Raw genomic sequence first — 20689 nt, forward strand, 5'->3', positions numbered from 1 at the left:
CTAAAGTGCATGATATAAGCTCAGTTTTTTTGTAGAACGAAAACAGACACGCTAGTCTGAATAAGACCTAAGAAAGGGGTTACCGAACCACCCGTTTCTCCTCACTGCTCGAATGCAGTGAGGAGATTGAATGGAGCGTCGGTCAAGCATGCACACTGCCGCTCCATTTAACCCCTTCCCGCACCTTGCCGTTAATGCACGTCGTGGTGAGAAGTAACTTCGCCCACCTCGACGTGCAGTTACGTCAGTGCTTTGACAGTTAACCGCTGCGCGGCGCTACACTGCAGCGGCGGTTAACTGTGCAGGGTGTCTGCCCTGCATTCCCTGTTGCCGATCAGCGGCCCATCGCCGCTGATTTCGGCAGTTAACCCCTTCGATGCGGCGGTCGATTGCGATCGCCACATTTGAGGAGTTTAGCGGGGCTGGCGATGGTACCCATGGCAACCAGGCGCCAGACAATAGCATCCGGTCTGCCATGTACAGAAGCCCATGAGGACCAGCCGGAGGCTGGTCATCATAGGCTTCCTGTCAGTTTGACGGTCACGTCACAATGAGTTGGAATGCATTACACTACGTAGGTAGTGTAATGTATTCCAGCAGCGATCAGAGCTGCAAGTCTAAATGTCCCCAAGTGGGACAAGTAAAGAAAGTAAAAAAAAAGAATAAAAATATTTTTTTTTAAAAAGTGTAAAAATAAGTTACATAAACAAGAACTGCTTTTTTTTTCCTATAATAAGACTTTTATTCTAGGAAAAAAAAATGAACATGTAAAAAAAAAAGTACACGTATTTGGTATCACCGCGTTCGTAGCAACCCCAACTATAAAACTATAATATTATTTTTCCTGCACGGTGAACACCGCAAATAAAATAAACGAAAAACAATGCCAGAATCACAATTTTTTTTGGTCACCACCCCTCCCAAAATATACAATAAAAAGTGATCAAAAAGTCGCATGTATGCCAAAATGGTACCAATACAAACTACATCCCGTCCCGCAAAAAACAAGCCCTTACACAGCTTTTTTGACTGAAAAATAAAAAGTTATGGCTCTCCGAATATGGTGACACACAAAATAGTTTATTTTATAAATAAGTTATTTTATTGCGCAAACGCTGCAAAACATAAAAAAACTATATACATATGGTATAAAATAAAATATATATAAAATATATATAAAATATAATGTTCATTTATAGCCCAGGGTGAACGCCGTAAAAAATAAATAAAAAACATTGTCAGAATTGATTGGTTTTGGTCACCTTGCTTGATGAAAAACGGAATAAAAAGTGATTAAAAAGTGATAAAAAAAAAACCACATATACCCCAAAATGGTACCAATGAAAATGACAGATTGTCCCGCAAAGAATAAACCCCCACACAGCTCCGGTGGTGAAGAAAATAAAAAAAGTTCTGGCTCCCAGAATATAGCGATGCAAAATGTGCAGTGTTCTATAAGTAGATAAGATCGGGCACCATTTATAAGTGCGACACTGGCCACATATCTGTGGATTATTATTTATTTACCCCATTATTAGAACCTCTTATTATGCCCCTGATGTACTCTGCCCAGCCTACATGTACCCCCACATTATAACCTGAAATACCAGCAAAACGCCAGAGCTACTTCCAAGCTAAATCTGTGCTCCAAAAGCAAAATGGCGCTCCCTCCCTTCTGAGCCCTACAGCGTGCCCAAACAGCCGTTTACGTCCACCGATATGGCATCATCATACCCGGGACAACCCGGTTAATATTTTGAGGTATTTATGGCACATAAGTCGAAAATTGTAATTTTCACTTTGCACCATCCGCTGCGCATGAAACCTTTCGCGCACCATGACTTAATAGCATGTCGTGGTGTGGGGGGTGATGTATGGAGCGTAAAAAGAAAAAGCAAAACATGGATCAGTCCGGAAAGGGTTAATTACTTTCTAATGAAAGAGCATTTATGGCCACATATGGGATATAGCCGTACTCTGGAGAAATTGCTTTACAAATGTTGGGGTGATTTTTCTCCTTTATCCTTTGTGAAATTTAAAAAATTCAACATTGTAGTGGAAATAATGTTGATATTAATTTTCACGGCCTAATTCTAATAAATTCTGCAAAAGACCTGTGGGGTCTAGATGCTCACTATACCCCTAGATAGATTCCTTAAGTGGTGTAGTTTCACAAATGGGATTACTTTTGGGGGGCTTCCACTGTTTTGGTCCCTCTGGGTTTTGCAAATTTGACATGACACCCAAAAACTATTCCAGCTAAATTTGAGCTCCAAAAGCCAAATAGCGCTCCTTCCCTTCTAAGCGTGTGTGTGTGTGTGTGTGTGTGTGTGTGTGTGTGGCACGATTTACTATTGACACTGTGGCACGATTTACGAAGGGCACTGTGGCACTATCTACAAAGGGCACTGTGGCACTATCTACAAAGGGCACAATCTATGGAGGGCACTGTGGCACGATCTACGGAGGGCACTGTGGCACGATCTACGGAGGGCAACTGAATGGTTGTTACGGAAACGGCGCTGCTTCCGTAACTGCTATTCACTACTATGAGAGTTACGGAAGCAGAGTAGCTCAGCGGGCTACGCGGTTTTTGGAACTCCTGACTATAAAGTCAAGAAGTAGCCGGGAGTCAGTGATGGCGGACAAAGGTAGAACGGGGTTTAGGGGGGCCCGTTCTAGAGATAGGTGTGGGTTCCAGAGGAGGCATCTATCTGACATTTATGACATATCCTGTGGATGTGTCATAAATGTCCCTCGTGGGAAAATCCCTTTAACTAGAGAAAAGTCTATGCAGGACATAGTGCCTGATTCTATTGAATAGCAAGAGAACTGATGTTTATTTGGATTTGTAATCCTCCAACTCTTTTTGTTTTATTATTGTTATTATTATTATTGATACATGGTATTATAGTTATTAAAGCACTGAGGAATATGTTGGATTATTATTTAAAAAAAATGCTCCAACCTAACTCCCTCAATGCATCCCTTCTTCTGGCCTGCTGCTTCAAAATGAAGTGGCAGATGCTGGTGAGTGAAGTAACCAGCTGTGCCCTTCCTCTTTATATACTTAGACTGTGCTGATGTATTAGGGTGTGTTCACATCAGCGTTCAGTTTCCGTTGATGGGTTCAGTCAGCCCTCTCCGTCGGAAGAACCCATCAATGGAAAGGCAAATGGAATCATAGCTTCCGTTTGCATTAGCATTGATTTCAATGGTAATGCTTCCATTGCTAACGGTTTCCGTACGTCTCCATTCCGTAAGATTTCCATTCTTTTGCCGAATCAATAGCACAGTTGACTGCGCGCTATTGATTCTATCAAAAAAACGGCATCACTAAAGGTCCTTTTACATGACCAGATTTACTGGCCGGTAAGTATCGCTGATCTACAAGTTCAACTTGTGGATCGGCCCTTGTTTGCTTCATTTACGTGAAGCAATGGTCGTCATGTATGGGGATGAACGATAGTTAATATGATCGTTCGTAATCCTATATTTTGCATCTTGTCTGCAGGACATTTCCTCCTTTCAAGGGGAGATGTGCACACCTTACAAGAGAATGATTCACTGATCAGACTCAATCACAAACAGGATACAGAACAATTAGGGTCGTTTTCTGGTGCTAATTTTGACAAGGAAACCGCGTTGGAATCGGCGGCAAAAAATTGCCGAATCACCTTCCCGTTTGTTTCAATGGGAGGCAGAGGCTTTTTTCCCCAGGCAGCATTTATCTGCTCGCGGGGAAAAAAAAACGGCATGTTCGTTCTTGCTGCGATTTCCGCCTCTGACCTTCCATTGAAATCAATGGGTGGTAGAAAAAACCTGTGGCGCTCGTTTCTGAGCATTTATTTTGCAGCTTTTTTGCCCGCAGTCCCTGCATTAGCTTTAATGGTCGCAGGCAAAAATCGCAGTGGAAAAAAAAGCGTAACGACGCTGGCAGTTCAAAATCTGACTCAAAGTTCTTGAAGGAATTTTGAGGTAGATTTTTTTTCTGCCTACAAAATACTTAGTTTGATCTACCACTTAGGCCCCATGCACACGACCGTGCCTGTAATCATGGTCCGTGATTGCGGGAATGGCCGGCCTTGACCATGCGGGCCGTAAGCATGGGAGCACGGTCCGTAAAATATAAAAATAGGGCATTTTTTACAGAAGCTTTCTATGGCCCAGACATCTTCCCGTAAATATACTGGAAGGTGTCCTTGGGCCATAGAAATGAATGAAACTGTATTTTGATCCGCAATTACGGTCCGTAATTGCGGAACAAAATTACGGTCATGTGCATGGGGCCTCAGAGTATCTGTCAACTCTCCTGACATATCTGTTTTACTAAATACTTGTAGTCCCCATGGAGCATCTTTTCCTAGAACTCTGCATTGTGTCGTCTCCAATTCCTCTTGGAAATTTTGAATAAATTGACAACTCTGCATTAACATTCCCCTTGTCAAAGGGTTGTGACCCTGCACTGTTTGACAGTGTCCTATCATCGCTGACAGTGTCGGACTATTTGGTGATACATCCTATTAACAGTGGGAATGGTGATACCGAGTTTTTAATTAGCCCAAGGCTACATGGATACTTTTTGTAGCACTACGGATTGATTTTAACTATTGGGTGACTGCTGCAGTCCACTAGATTGCATGCAACTCAATATATGAAGCTGTAGCGCCATTGTTAAAATCGGTTAGTTGCGTCACAAAGTCTCCATGTAGGCTAGACCATATTCAAACATTTCTACGAGGAATAGGAGGAACGTCGCAACAAAGAATTCTAAGTAAAGATTCTCCAGAACTGTTATCTTATAGGGAATACAAGGGTGAAATACAGATCGGTCAAGAAATGTGATATCTCCTCTCTAAATCTAGTGACTCCCAGGTGAGGTCTTGTCTTCTGGTCGTATCTTTTCTTTTGTGCTCCATCCAGGCCAGACCATCATGACTGATTCTTCCAGCCACGACTCATTTCTGCATGGTTTGCTGTCCACACTTCTGCAGCCACCCCCAGCCTCTGTAGTAAAAAGAATATTCAGATCCCTAAGGAAGTTATGTAAAATAAATTGTGCACCACACAGTTGGTGTCCTCTTTTGTACCCAAACACAAGAATTCTGATCTCGTCAGTGCCCCCATACATTAATAGTGCCCCATTTTTTGCCCACAGTAATGGTGCTCCTCTTAGTGCCCCCTTTGTGCTTCCAAATAGCAATAATGACCCTTTTGTGCCACTACCTGGTAATAATGCCCCGTTTGTGCCCTCTAGACTGTAATAATGCCCGGTTTATGCCTAAACAAAGTTATAATGTAATATCCCCCTTTGTGACCTCTACACAGTAACAATGCCCCCTGACAGTAATAATGACCTTTCTGCTTAAACACATTGACAATGCCCCCATTGTGCCCAGCACATTAAAAATGCCTCTTTTGTGCCCCTAGAAAGTAATAATGACCCCTAAAAAGTAGTAATGCCTCTTGTGCTCCCTAAAAAGTAATAATTCCCCGTGTGCCCTAAAACAATGTGTGCCGCCACCACCACCACACAATAGAAATTGACATCTATGTTCTCTCTCATAGACAATAGTGCCCTCTTTGTTCCTATTTGCCCAACTTGGCCGATTCCATGACGAGTCAAGCGGGTGAGACCTCTTCATGTGTTGTGGTTAACATCCTAGGGCAGGTGGTCTAATGCAGTGATGTCATTGCACCGCCTGTGCGGGGATGCTGACGCCCTGTGCGTGGGTCTGGTGACTTGTAGGACACAGGCCTAAAACACAGAATGGCAGAGCAGAGAGCTATGGGCATTATTGACTAGAATATATTCTGTAAGCTGGGCAATACTGAACAACTTGGAGCAAGGATTCAGTCCAGCTTCAAGTCAAGAATTTCTACCTGAAATAGGTATGTAAGTTTTCTGTTTGTTGTTTTCATTTATTTTATATAATAGGGCAGCTGTTACTAATATATTTGTTCAGAACTTTCTGCAAATGCAACTTGTGAACATACCCTTACATTGTGCAAGTTACCCAGCTTTCCCAAGTTCCTGAAAATGCTTTCATAGATTTAGTATTCAGCAGTCTCTATTACAGCTCTACATGCTTACCCAGTTTTCCTGTAACCCTGAAGGGCAAATCTGCCTTGCTATTCTACAGTATGGAGGTTTTTTCACAGCATTACTAGATAGACTTGTCCATCACAGCTTCAGGCCTCATGCACAGGGCCGTGCTTGTAATCACGGCGCGCGATTGCATGCACGGCCGGCCGCCGACAGCTGTGGGCCACGTTTTCGGTCCCTGCTCCCAAACAAACGAAATGTAGGACATGCTCAATAATTCCCGGCACGGTTCCACAGGACGAACACCTATCCGTAGTGCTACGGAAAGGTGTCCGCGCCCAATAGAACCAAACGGGTCCGTAATTTCGGACTGTATTAAGCAATTACGGAGATTTTTGACAATCGTTTGCATGGGACTCGCAGCGATTCTTACTTGGCTTTTCCGTGCTTCCGAATACCTAATGTGACTAATTATTCAATATGAAAGTTGGGGATTTATCAATGCATGACAAGGCAGGTCTGGGAAAGCTGGGTAACGACCTCTGCGGAGGTGTGATGGAGGGCATATTGTGTATATAAAATGCTCACAATGCTGCTCAGATACTGTGTGTTTCTAACCATTAGTATCAGGGCAATATAGCCTGTGAATCGCCATTACAGCTCCACAATGTTGCCGTTCATGGTACTGGGAAAGCTGGGTGACAAGTCGGAATGGCTGTATGTGGGCATTTATCACTGTGATACTAGGCACAGATGTGAGTTTTGCAGTGGCTAAATCTGTTACCTGACCAAGATCAGGCCGCTTACTGAAACAATATTTCTTAATTTTACATTTTCATCTTTTTTTCATAATATTTGATCGCAAGTTCTTTTATTAGAAAATGATTTATGACGCAGTTTTATTATTTGGCTAAGCAACATTGTAAGTAATCTCTTTTGCTCTTTCAGACTCTTTCTCCTTCGAGACAGTCAGAGTAATCCAAAGGCATTTGTACTTACACTGTGTCATCACCAGAAGATAAAGCATTTCCAGATTTTGCCTGTGAGTATTGAAAGCCTTGGTTTTCTAGAAATGTAAAAACATAAGTAGATGTTACAAAAGGAGCTGCTAATATTAAAAAAATATATATGTATACCAATGCTATTCGATGCTACCAAACTGGAGAAAATTCACTGGGTTGGAAGTGACTTTTTTTTTTTTACATGACCAGACATGCGAATTTTACACTACTATGTGTCTTGCCATGGTAACTTATGTACTCTTTATAATGACCGTTTAAAGCCTCGTTCACATCTGCATTGGAGGCTGTTATTAGGGACCTTCGTCTCTGATCTGGTAGAGATTACCGGAGACTATAGCGACACCCCAACGGAACCCACTCAAGTCCCTGGATTCCGTTGGATGTTGGTGGTGTCTGTGGTGCAACAGAACCATTGCTTCTGTTATTCCCCTGTTCTTCTCTTCTGATGGAGCAGAGCAACGGAATGGCATAATGCAGGTGTGAACATAGCAATGATTTAAATTCTGGCTCTGAAATGAGGAGAAACGACAATGAACTATTTTTTAAAAATCCTATTAATATGTTAATCGTACTGAAATGTAAAAAATAAATAACTGACCTAAACAGGGAAAGGTGGGTTAGGTAATATGATAAAGGAACCAGTACAGTCTTAAAATGCGTGTATACAGACTACTTTAGGGTCAGTTTTTGTCAGTCAGAAAAAAAATCAGATTTTTGAAATGGCGGGTTTTTTTTTTTCTCCACTCTTTTTGTTGCATTTTTTTCCATTTTTGAAATAAATCTAATGTAAAAGCTGCGGGCGGTGAGAAATTCCTCTGCCTCCCACTGAAATGAAGTCTTTTCACGTATTTCCGCGTCAAAATCAAGGTCAAAATACGGCATGCAAACTGACTCCTATGTGCCTGGCACCGGATCCCTGGACTGGCCATACGTCCCCCACCCTTGCCCGCATGTGGTGTACCTTCCAGATGGGCAGCAGAGGGAGGCAGTCGACAGGGCATTTGTCACATATGCTTTATTAATAGTGTTGTGCCTATAACCGCACAACCTAAATTTGTGACTGGTACTTTGTTTCCTGCACCAATTTTGACCTCATAAAGGGTTTTTCCACTTTTTGGCAACTGATGACCTATGCACTGGATACGCATGTAGTGCAGTGTATTAGAATAGCGATCAGAGCCTCCTGTCCTCAAGTCCCCTAGTGGGACAAAGTAAAAGAGTAAAAAAAAAGTTGTGTAAAAATAAGGTAATAAAAGTAAAAATCACCCTTTTTCTCTTATCAGTCCTTTTATTATTAATAAAAATAGATAAATAAACAAACGATACATAATTGGTATCGCCGCGTCCGTAACGGCCTGAACTACAAAATTATTTCGTTATTTTTCCCGCGCGGTGAACGCCATATAAGAAAATAATAATAAACCGTACCAGAATGAAACATTTTTTGTCACTTCACCTCCCAAAAAATGAAGTAAAAAGAGATCAAAAAGTCGCATGTACCTAAAAATGGTACTGATCGAAACTACAGTTCGTTATGCAAAAAATAAGTCCTCGCACGCCTTTCTTGATGGAAAAATAAAAAGTTATGGCTTTTAGAATAAGGTAGCACAAAAAGAAAATTATTTTTTGCAATAAGTATTTTATTGTGCAAACGCCATAAGACATAAAAAAAAGCTATAAACATCTGGTATCGCCGTAATCGTATCGCCACGCAGAATAAAGTGAATGTCATAGCGCACGGGGAACGCTGTAAAAAAAATTCTAGAAAAAAACAATAGTAGAATTGCTGTTTTTTTAGTCACCACGCCACTTAAAAATAGAATAAAAACTGATCAAAAAGTCGCATGCACCCCATGAAAACTACAATGAATTCCTCAAGGGGTCTAGTTTCCAAAATAGGGTCACTTTTGGGGGGTTTCCACTGTTTTGGCGCCACAAGATTTCTTCAAACCGGACATGGTGCCTAATAAAAAGGAGGCCTCAAAATCCACTAGGTGCTCCTTTGCTTCGGAGGCCGGTGCTTCAGTCCATTACCGCATGTGGGATATTTCTCAAAACTGCAGAATCTGTGCAATAAGTATTGAGTTGTGTTTCTCTGGTAAAACCTTCTGTGTTACAGGGAAAAATGGAAAAAAAAGGATTTTCTGACAAAAAAAAGATACGTCAATTTCACCTCTACTTTGCTCTAAATTCCTGTGAAACACCTAAAGGGTTCATAAACTTTCTAAATGCTGTTGTGAACACTTTGAGGGGTCTAGTTTCTAAAATGGGGTCTTTGATGAGGGTGTCTAATATATAGGCCCCTCAAAGCAACTTCAGAACTGAACTGGAACTTAAAAAAAATAAATTAAACAATACTTCGCTTCTTACATTATACTGATAACGAGCCGTGCCCACCTTGAGATGGCCCCAGTTTTGACCGTTTCTATAAACGGAGACCCCTATTAGACCATTTCAATGCCCTCTTTTCCCAAGCATACAGCCCCGAGAAGTGTATTTCTGTTGGTGAGTCCCTGGTACATTTTAAAGTGAGGCTTCAATTCCGCCAGCACCTGCCGAGTAAGAGGGCAAGGTATGGCGTGAAGATGTATAAGCTGTGCGAGAGTGCATCAGGGTATACCTACAAATTTAGTATATATGAAGGGAAGGACAGCAGTGTTCAGCCCCCAGAATTCCCCCCCTTACTGGGTGTTAATGCAAAAATTGTGTGGGATTTGGTACACCCACTGCTGGACCAGGGTTACCAACTCTACCTGGATAATTTTTAAACTAGCGTCCTGCTCTTCAAGTGCCTCGTTTCCAGAAGTACTGCGGCATGCGGCACTGTTAGGCTGGGTTCACACGAGCATGTTACGTCCGTAATGGACGGAACGTATTTCGGACGGAAGTCCCGGACCAAACACACTAAAGGGAGCCGGGCTCCTAGCATCATACTTATGTACGACGCTAGGAGTCCCTGCCTCGCTGCAGGACAACTGTCCCGTACTGTAATCATGTTTTCAGTACAGGACAGAAGTTCCACGGAGATGCAGGGACTCCTAGCGTCGTACATAAGTATGATGCGCTAGGAGCCCGGGTCCCTGCAGTGTGTTCGGTCCGGGACTTGCGGCCGAAATACGTTCCGTCCATTACGGACGTAACATGCTCGTGTGAACCCAGCCTCAGAAGAAATCTGCGAGACCTCCCTAAGACTCTGCTTGGGCAAACACTCAGAAGGGGATGAGAGCAGGGCAAAATCTAGCAGCAACATAGTGTGTCAAGTACAAGAGAGAAGTCCTTGTATTGACAACAATACATGGCCACACCAGTACCCATGTACCTGTACGAGGTAGAAGTACAGAGACCCCCAAACCAGACTGCATCCTGGACTACAATAGGTACATGGGAGGGCTGGACTTGTCAGATTAAGTCCTGAAGCCCTACAGCGCCATGCGGTGTGGTATAAGAAGCTGGCCGTGCACATCATTATCAAGAATCTAATCTTTAGGGACCAAGAAGGGGGCACCCAGTACTTCTGGAAGCGAAGCCACACGAGTCGTACCAGGGCAACACTCTCCAGAAGAAGTTCCCCAAACTGGCAAGAAGGGAAAAGGTCAAAAGAAGTGCAAAGTCTGCTATAAGAGGGGGATAAGGGAGGGCACAATATACCAATGTGACACGTGTCCCGAAAAACCAGGGCTCTGTATGAAAGTGGTCTTAAAATTTATCATACATCCCTTAGGGTATTTGCACACACACTAATTACGTCCGTAATTGACGGACGTATTTCGGCCGCAAGTCCCAGACCGAACACAGTGCAGGGAGCCGGGCTCCTAGCATCATACTTATGTACGATGGTAGGAGTCCCTGCCTCGCTGCAAGACAACTGTCTCGTACTGAAAACATGATTACAGTACGGGAGAGTTGTCCTGCAGCGAGGCAGGGACTCCTAGCGTCGTACATAAGTATGATGCTAGGAGCCCGGCTCCCTGCACTGTGTTCGGTCTGGGACTTGCGGCCGAAATACGTCCGTCAATTACGGACGTAATTAGTGTGTGTGCACATACCCTTAGATTTTTAATCTACTCTGACGCACTCCGCACAGCTTATCCCCCTCATCTTTCCCTTCTGAGCCCTGCTGTGTGCCCAGGCAGCTAATAACAGCCACATGTAGGGTATTGACGTATCCGGGAGAACCCACATTACAATTTATGGGGTGTATATCTCCAGTGGCACATGCTGGGCACAATATATCGGACACTGACATGGCATATATATATAGAAAAAATTGCAAATCTCGCTCTGCACCATCTGCAGCGCATTATCTTTTACACTGTACCTGTGGGGTCAAAATGCTAACTACACCTCTAGATGAATGTCTTAAGGGGTGTAGTTTTTAAAATGGGGTCACTTCTCGGGGGTTTCAACTGTACTGGTACCTCAGGGGCTTCTGCATACATGACTTGGCACCAGAAAAGCTCCAGTAGGCCAAATAGTGGTCCTTTCCTTCTGAGCCCTCCCATGGGCCCAAATGGCAGTTTATCACAACAAATGGGGTATTGCCGCACTCAGAACAAATTGGGCAATAAAATGGGGTATTTTATTTCTTGTGAAAATAAACATTTTTATCAAAAATTACATCTTATTGGAAATGTCATTTTTTACATTTCACAGCCCAATTAAAATACTGTGGGGTCAAAAAGGTAACAACCATAAATTCCTTGAGGGGTGCAGTTTGCAAAATGGGGTCACTTTTGGGGGATTCCTACGGTTTTGGCACCAACACCTCTTCAAACCTGGCATGCTGCCTAAAATATATTCTAATGAAAAAGAGGCCTCAAAATCAACTAGGTGCTTCTTTGCTTCTGGGGCTTGTGTTTTAGTCCACGAGCGCACTAGAGCCACATGTGGGACATTTCTAAAAACTGCAGAATCTGGACAATACATATTTAGTAGTGTTTCTCTGGTAAAACCTTCTATGTTACAGAAAAAATATAGAATAAAATTGAACTTCAGCAAGAAAAATTAAATTTGCAAATTTCACCTGCACTTTGCTTTAATTCCTGTGAAATGCCTAAAGGGTTAAAAAAAACTTTCTAAATGCTGTTTTGAATACTTTGAGGGGGTCTAGTTTTTTAAAATGGGGTGTTTTATGGGGGTTTCTAATACATAGGCCCCTCAAAGTCACTTCAAATCTGAACAGGTACCTTAAAAAAAAGGCTTTTGAAATTTTCTTAAAAATATGAGAAATTTCTGTTTATGTTCTAAGCCTTGTAACGTCCAAGAAAAATATACACTACCGTTCAAAAGTTTGGGGTCACCCAGACAATTTTGTGTTTTCCATGAAAACTCACACTTATATTTATCAAATGAGTTGCAAAATGACTAGAAAATATAGTCAAGACATTGACAAGGTTAGAAATAATGATTTTTATTTGAAATAATAATTTTCTCCTTCAAACTTTGCTTTCGTCAAAGAATGCTCCATTTGCAGCAATTACAGCATTGCAGACCTTTGGCATTCTAGCTGTTAATTTGCTGAGGTAATCGGGAGAAATTTCACCCCATGCTTCCAGAAGCCCCTCCCACAAGTTGAATTGGCTTGATGGGCACTTCTTGCATACCATACGGTCAAGCTGCTCCCACAACAGCTCTATGGGTTTGAGATCTGGTGACTGCGCTGGCCACTCCATTACAGATAGAATACCAGCTGCCTGCTTCTCCGCTAAATAGTTTTTGCATAATTTGGAGGTGTGCTTTGGGTCATTGTCCTGTTGTAGGATGAAATTGGCTCCAATCAAGCGCTGTCCACAGGGTATGGCATGGTGTTGCAAAATGGAGCGATAGCCTTCCTTATTCAAAATCCCTTTTACCTTCTACAAATCTCCCACTTTACCAGCACCAAAGCAACCCTAGACCATCACATTACCTCCACCATGCTTGACAGATGGCGTCAGGCACTCTTCCAGCATCTTTTCGGTTGTTCCGCGTCTCACAAATGTTCTTCTGTGTGATCCAAACACCACAAACTTCGATTCGTCTGTCCATAACACTTTTTTCCAATCTTCCTCTGTCCAATGTCTGTGTGCTTTTGCCCATATTAATATTTTCCTTTTATTAGCCAGTCTCAGATATGGCTTTTTCTTTGCCACTCTGCCCTGAAGGGAGTCGCCTCTTCACTGTAGACGTTGACACTGGCGTTTTGCGGTTACTATTTAATGAAGCTGCAGTTGAGGACCTGTGAGGCGTCTATTTCTCAAACTAGAGACTTTAATGTACTTGTCTTGTTGCTCAGTTGTGCAGCAGGGCCTCCCACTTCTCTTTCTACTCTGGTTAGAGCCTGTTTGTGCTGTCCTTTGAAGGGAGTAGTACACACCATTGTAGGAAATCTTCCGTTTCTTGGCAATTTCTCGCATGGGATAGCCTTTATTTCTAAGAACAAGAATAGACTGTCGAGTTTCACATGAAAGCGCTCTTTTTCTAGCCATTTTGAGAGTTTAATCGAACCCACAAATGTAATGCTCCAGATTCTCAACTAGTTCAATGGAAGGTCAGTTTTATAGCTCCTCTAAACAGCAAAACTGTTTACAGCGGTTCTTTCATAATTGCACAAGGGTTTTCAAGTGTTTTCTAATCATCCATTAGCCTTCTAACACAAGCAAGGTGTGCCGAGTACAAATTCTTAACCTATACCCGGGTTGGGACCCTACCTCGAGCACCCAAAGAAACCAGTGCCATCTGAACACAACCATATAGCCTTCTAACACAGTTAGCAAACACAATGTACCATTAGAACACTGGAGTGATGGTTGCTGGAAATGGCCCTCTATACACCTATGTAGATATTGCATTAACAAACAGACGTTTGCAGCTAGGATAGTCATTTAGCACATTAACAATGTTATCTTCATTGAAAAAAACTGTGCTTTTCTTTTAAAAAGGAAATTTCTAAGTGACCCTAAACTTTTGAACGGTAGTGTGGCATCGTTTTTAAAAAAAATATATACAATCTAAAGTAGACATATTGGAAATGTGAACTTGTAATTGGCCCTCCCTTAGACAATTTTTTGGGAGAAGGCAACCTACACTGTAGGGCTGGGCAATTATGACCTAAAACAAAATCTCGATTAATTGAACAAGTAACCTCGATTACGTTAATTTAGACAACACCCCTTTTGCATGGCACACCCCCTATTTGCATGCTACGCCATTGAATAAATATGTATCCCCTGAGCCTGCTGTATACTACTGTACATAATCTACCCCCTGACTCTGCCCCCACAGTATATTGCACCATAGTGTTCGACACACATTATAATGCCCCTATAGTGACCCCACACATTATAATGCCCCTATAGCGGCCCCACACATTATAATGCCCCTATAGTTGCCCTCCACACAGTATACTGCCCCCATAACTGTCCTCCACGCGGTATACTGCCCCCATAACTGTCCTCCACGCGGTATACTGCCCCCATAACTGCCCTCCACACGGTATAATGCCCCCATAACTGCCCTCCACACAGTATAATGCGCCCATAACTGCCCTCCCACAGTATATTGCCCCCACAATAGTGCCTGATAAAAAAAATATATATACGTACTCGACTAACCCCGTTCCAATGACTAGTGGAGGAGATCCCTCTGCTCCTCTAGTCTGTGCAACTCGGCGCAGACAGGCGCGATGACTTCACTGCCTCGCGCCCAGCCAGCGATACATAGTGAATGGTAGAGCAGGGACCTTACAGCCCCCTGCTCTACCATTAGATTTTATTGTATCTGCATCTTGAAGATGCATATATAGTTTAAACAGGGAGAAAATAATTGATAAACCCGAAATTCACAAGATGACGTCTATTAATTGCGCCGAATTTCGATTAATTGCCCAGCCCTACTACTCGGGGTAAAATGTTTTATTTGTTTTGCCCCTAAATTTAACCCATTAACTGCTGCCGCATACTAGTATATGTCTTTAAGGGGAAGTTGGAGCAGGCTCATGGGCTGAGCTCGCTCCATACTCAGCGGGTTACGGTTATACAACCGACACCTCACTGCAATGCCGTGGTCAACAACGACCGCAGCATTTAAATTGTTAGAATCAGGAGGCGCCGCCCCACGACGGGATCGGCCGGTGACTCTGGTTGTTATAGCAGCCTGGGGTCTAAAAGGCCCCCAGGTCTGCCATCTTGGTACTCCTTTGAACCCTGGTCTCTGGCAAGGCTTCAAAGGAGACTGTCAGAATCACGATATACTGCAATACATTAGTATTGCAGTATATCCTGCAAGTGATCCAACGATCGCTGGTTCAAGTCCCCTAGGGAGACTAATAAAAAAAGTAAACCGTTAAATAAAGATTTTTATAATGCTAAAAGTTAAAAAGAAAACGTTTTCCCATTTTTTTTTTCTCCCCTAAAGCAATGTTAAAAAAAATAAGTTAACATATATGCATCCGTAAAAGTCCAAACTATCACATTATAGAATTGCTTAACCCGCTCGGTGAACGACGTAAAAAAAATATATATATAAAAAATGCAAATTGCTGTTTTCTGGTCACCTTAGCTCCTCATAAAAAGTGGTCAAAAAGTCACATGTACCCCAAAATGGTATCTTTGAAAACCTACAGCTGGCCCCACAAAACTTAAAGGGAATGTGTCGCCAGAAATTTTTTTTTTTTTTTTTTCAGTTAAACAATTAGTATTTAAGTGATTACACATTGTTTTAAGTTTTTTCACAAGTCAGGAAATATTATAAATTAGATTCTAATTTATAACATTTCCATGTGCTGGCCACTAGAGGGAGCGGTTCCCAAAATTGCAGCATGGTCACTGTGGTAAAGCAACCTCATTGATTTAAGCTGCAAATTTGTGGTGGACACACTCTTCTAGTGTCCTCACACAATCCCCCCTCCCTTCTTCTGGCTAGTGCCAGGAGAAGGAGGGGTTTGAATGTCTTCAAACCTCCTACACTGTGTGCCGCCATTTTCGTAGCGACTGCACAGTGCTAGGAGGATTAGATACAGAGCTCAGCAGACCGTATCACACAAACATACACGCACATAATACACACATCATACACGAACATAAATTACCTGCTCCTGCCGCCGCCTCCGCTGGTCTACGCTCCTCCTCTTTGCGCCTTCGCTTCGTTGAACATATGGCCGGAATCCGCGGCCGGAAGTAGTCAGAGGCTTCCGGTCCACATGAAAATGGCGAAATGGCGCCAGATTTCGCTCTACGAACGAGCTTCGTTTTGATCTGTGTGGTAGCGGCGCGTGCGCCGTTCCCATATAGACGGCGCACGCTTCTGAGAATGGAACGGCTCCCGTTCGCATTCTCTATGGGGTTATATGTGCCGTATAGCATCTCTGTATGTGTTGTTAATCGACACATACAGAGATTTTAAAAAAATGGCAGCCCCCATAGAGAAGTAAAAGTAAGAACACAGTAAAAAGTAGAACATGAGAACACAAATAAATAAAATTTATGTTAATATCATATTAAAAGCAATATAATAATTAAAAAAATCATGACACCTTCCCTTTAAGCCCTCACACCTCCAAATTGATGGAAAAATAAGTTATGGCTCTCAGAATATGGCGGCACAAAACATATATATATTTTTTTTTTTTTTAGCAAATTAGTAAAAACAAAACATATATACATTTGGTATCGCCGTAATCACCTGTAGAATAAGGTGAATATGTTGTTTTTACCCTCTGATCGACGCCGTAAAAACAAAACCCCCCACAAATAGTGTAATCGCAGTTTTTTTTTGCCCATTTCACCTCACAAATATTTTTGGGTCGAATTCCCAGTACATGCGGTACAATAAATGGTTACATGAAAAACTCCAACTTGTCCCACAAGAAACAAGCCTTCATATGGCTATGTCGACAAAGAAATAGAAAAGTTATGGCTTTTGGAAGGCGAGGCGGAAAAAACGAAAATGAAAAAACGCAAATTGGCCTGGTCTTTAAGGGGTTAATAGAAAGCAAGATGAGAAGAGGACAGACTACAGGAAATTTTTAAAAATAGAGCCACAACAATGACGCCAAGGGAGTCTTTCTTCAAAATTGTGTATTTCTTCAAAAGCAGGCATCCTCGGTATTATAAAATCAGACCACCACCTAAAATGTAGCAGCCCGCCTCCCTGACAGGTTCCTCCCCACAAATTTTGAAAGGTCCGGCTAAAACAGAAGGTTATGTAATTAGATTTTTCTCATTCAGTTACCCCTCAGGCAAGAAAGAGGGCGTTTTAATCCCCTCTATTAAAAAATAAAATGGTACCTTTTTGAGTCCTAATAAATCTGAAGGGACTAAACTTTTTTAATGGAGACCTCTTCTCAGTGGTCGATCTCTTCTTCCGGGATTGTGTGATGGAATAGATGGAACATGGTAGTAGGCAGCTGCCAGGTCAAATTTGTTTATCCTATCCGAGGTATCGGAGTAGCAGTTGTAACAAATGACTCCCTGACTCATTTACAGTACAGGACCCTCCCGTTTGGTAAAGGCCTTTCAGCCTGAGAAATGCCAAATGGATAGCTGAGATGTTATCTAATGTGTATGACCAGCTTTAGCCTGCTGCAAATACAACATCAAAACAATTAAACTTGGTGATAGTATGGGATACTTTGCATGTGTCAGGATCTGGATAATTGTGCAGTATTGAAGGAACTATGAATACTGAACTGAACAAGAAATCTCAAAAATGGCCATTCATTTGTTCATAAGCTGAAATATGATTTGGTTATGTGATAAAACAATAATCATAAAATACAGAAAGTCTCCATCTGAATGGTTGAGGAGAAAAATGTATGTATTGCCCTAGTCAAACTTCACACTAATACAGTGAATTGAGTTGATGTGGGAGAACTCGAAATAAAACATGTCTGAATAAAGCAATTCTGCAAAGGAGAAAGGATCGAAACTAATTGACCTCATCCTTATCTGTATATTCGAGCGACCTTGCACTGTTTGTACAATATAAAACGTCATAATGAATGACTCCCTTTTCCAAACACAAAACGGTAATGAAAATATTTTCTTGTATCACAAACCATATTGTTTTGATGTGAGGTGGAGGAGCGCATAGATCACACTGTGATCTGCCTCTGTATTAAAGGTTTTTGGTTTCACATTTTTTTTTTCGTTAAATGCTTCTCTTTAACATACAGATAGAAATTTTATAAATACATTTAACTTTATTCACATTTGAAAAACTTTTTTTTTTTCAGTGTGAAGACGATGGCCAGATGTTCTTTAGCCTAGATGATGGCAATACCAAATTCACAGATTTAATTCAGCTTGTTGAATTTTATCAGCTAAATAAAGGAGTTCTGCCATGCAAGCTTAAATACCACTGCATCAGAGTGGCCTTATGACCTCCGACAAAAGACTATTTGAATAAATTGGAACATTGACTGTGGGGTGGGCCTGGGTCCTATTGGGGGAAAAAGACTTGTGTCTAAACATGCACCTTGAGACTCTGATCAATCAGCTGGTGCCAACGTTTCACAATTGGCTGGTTTCTTGTAAATTCATCGATTTTTGTTCCAGCATCTCTAAATGGAATATGGCGTTTTGTAGTCTTGGAAATAAAATGCAAATTTTGTAGGTTGGGCTGCTTACTAGAAACGAGCCTTGAACAACTATCCTAGAACTGGTTGGGTTAGGTGTGGGAGTTTGTTTAGAAAGAGGGAGGGTGGGAATAAGGACACTTTGCCCTGGAGTAATCTTGACAATTAAGACTGATTTGTTTACTTTTTTTTTTTTTATTGAAATACATTTTTGCACTCCTGCGTTTTCAATATGGATTACAGCCTTTTGAAAAGATCTGGTTTGGCGTTTTAAATTATGCAGCAGGTTCATGTGCTGTAACATGTGAAATGCTACAACCCTAAACGGATTTACTGGGAAGAAACTACAATCCACTTTCTTGCAAGGCTTGTCTCCTGCCACCTGCATGCATCTTTTGTAGAACTTATCGGGAAATCGGAGCAGACTTATTTCCCTCTTCTCACTCACTAAGAAAAATGGCTGTTCTATATCTGTCCTAATAAGCTTGAGTCTGTAAGTGATAACTATGCATCAATGTTTGAACTACAGTTTCTCTCTACCTTCAATCCAGCCTATCTTGTTTTATCAGGAAACATAACTGCTATGATACAGTACAGGTATAATTGCCTCAACCATTAAAATTGGCATCATGGCCACATTAACTTGGAACAGGCTGAGTATTGTGAAAAAATGAATGTCTACCTAGAGTAACAAAGTTCTGTGACTTTGTCATTTGTATCCATTTTATATTTGTATCCCTAGTTTTTCAGACAACTCTGAGGCTCCCATTGCCAAAGAGGAAGATTCAGTTATTCCAACGACGCTCTTTTGGAAATGGGAATTTAATATAACAAAAAACAGGATTATGTAATCTTGAAGGAAACGAATCTAACTTTAAATTCTGCTGACAGAAGAGCTAGAGAAGAATACAATGCAAGACTCGGCAATCATTTGTGACAATAAAAAGCTTCAGCTGTACCATGCAACTACAAGTATAGAAACACTGTATTTTAGATTATGGAACACCTTGTCATTACTTTATTCCATGTATTTGCCTCATATAAAATGAAGAAACTTGATTTTATGTTTGTTTTTTCTTTTTCTAATGTGTACAGTATTTTATAAATTGGTCAGAATGCCACGTCGAACACTGGCAAAGATATTTGTTTATAAATTGTGTTTAACGCATAGAAATATATGCACGTCAATGAAAAGTAGGACTAAAATCTGTTGTGCCATTTTATTATTCAGGTTGACACCAATCAGTAGAGTTGTAGTCCTCATCTCTTATGAAACCATTGTCTGTTTCTTTCGGCTTCCAGGATTAAAGTGAATGAATCAGGGTAATGGCTTATTTATGAACCTAGACAGCCTGGATTTGGGACTAAAAGACAGTATTAAATAGTTTGAATTTTTGTGTTGTCTTTTTGAGGTGACCTGTGAAGAAAGGTGTTTATAATACACAGAGGGTCACGAAGAAAACTTCAATGAATGAACATGCTATTTCTTGACTGACATTCACTCTTGTGAGTGGCCAAGAATGTGTCTTACCTTTATTGAAGGTTTTGTGAAATTAATCTGATAGAGATTACAATTAAGTAAAGATGCCTGCTGATTTTTTTCGATCATTTTTCTATCTCTGAGCAGAATTTTGTGATCCTTGTGTCTGGAATTCTTCTGTACACAACCATAAACTATAACTCAAATAGACATTTGTTTTAATATTTAATGTGTACTCTATTCTTGTTTCTAGAAAGAAATATTGTTTTTAAAGATCTAATAAATGCATCGAACCAATGTTATTTGGCTTTTACTATACTCTTATGGCTAGCAATGTCTGTTAATGTGCAGCCGAATGTAATTCGGATAGTTGGCTTCAGAACACCTAGCAATACATCAGCGGTTTTATTTTCTCCTGTTTTATTCTTGTTCAGAATTACATTTCTTTGCTGTAATGGCCAGTTATGGAATCTAAAATGTAAAGCCGAGCAAACGGTGTACGGGCTCAACAGAAAGTCTGAGCTCGTACATCGCTTGCTCGACTTTCCCAGGAAAGCCAATCAAAAGCTTAGAAGCATAGCACTCAC

General features: G+C 41.4%; 1 protein-coding gene across 3 annotated transcripts in view; it reads left to right on the forward strand.

Moving 5' to 3' along the window:
- Nucleotides 1–20333, forward strand: part of GRB10 (growth factor receptor bound protein 10) — a 439832-nt gene extending 419499 nt beyond the window's left edge. For 2 of the 3 annotated variants that reach the window (XM_075826992.1, XM_075826993.1), the window contains 2 exons: nucleotides 6995–7088; nucleotides 18281–20333. In XM_075826992.1, coding sequence (XP_075683107.1) covers nucleotides 6995–7088; nucleotides 18281–18427 — 241 coding nt within the window. In that variant the 3' untranslated portion in view covers nucleotides 18428–20333. The remainder of the gene's footprint in view (nucleotides 1–6994; nucleotides 7089–18280) is intronic. The other variant, XM_075826991.1, reaches the window with a different exon arrangement.
- The last annotated feature ends 356 nt before the right edge of the window (nucleotides 20334–20689 follow it).

The sequence above is a fragment of the Rhinoderma darwinii genome, chromosome 5 (genome assembly GCF_050947455.1).
Source record: "Rhinoderma darwinii isolate aRhiDar2 chromosome 5, aRhiDar2.hap1, whole genome shotgun sequence".
NCBI lineage: Eukaryota > Metazoa > Chordata > Amphibia > Anura > Rhinodermatidae > Rhinoderma > Rhinoderma darwinii.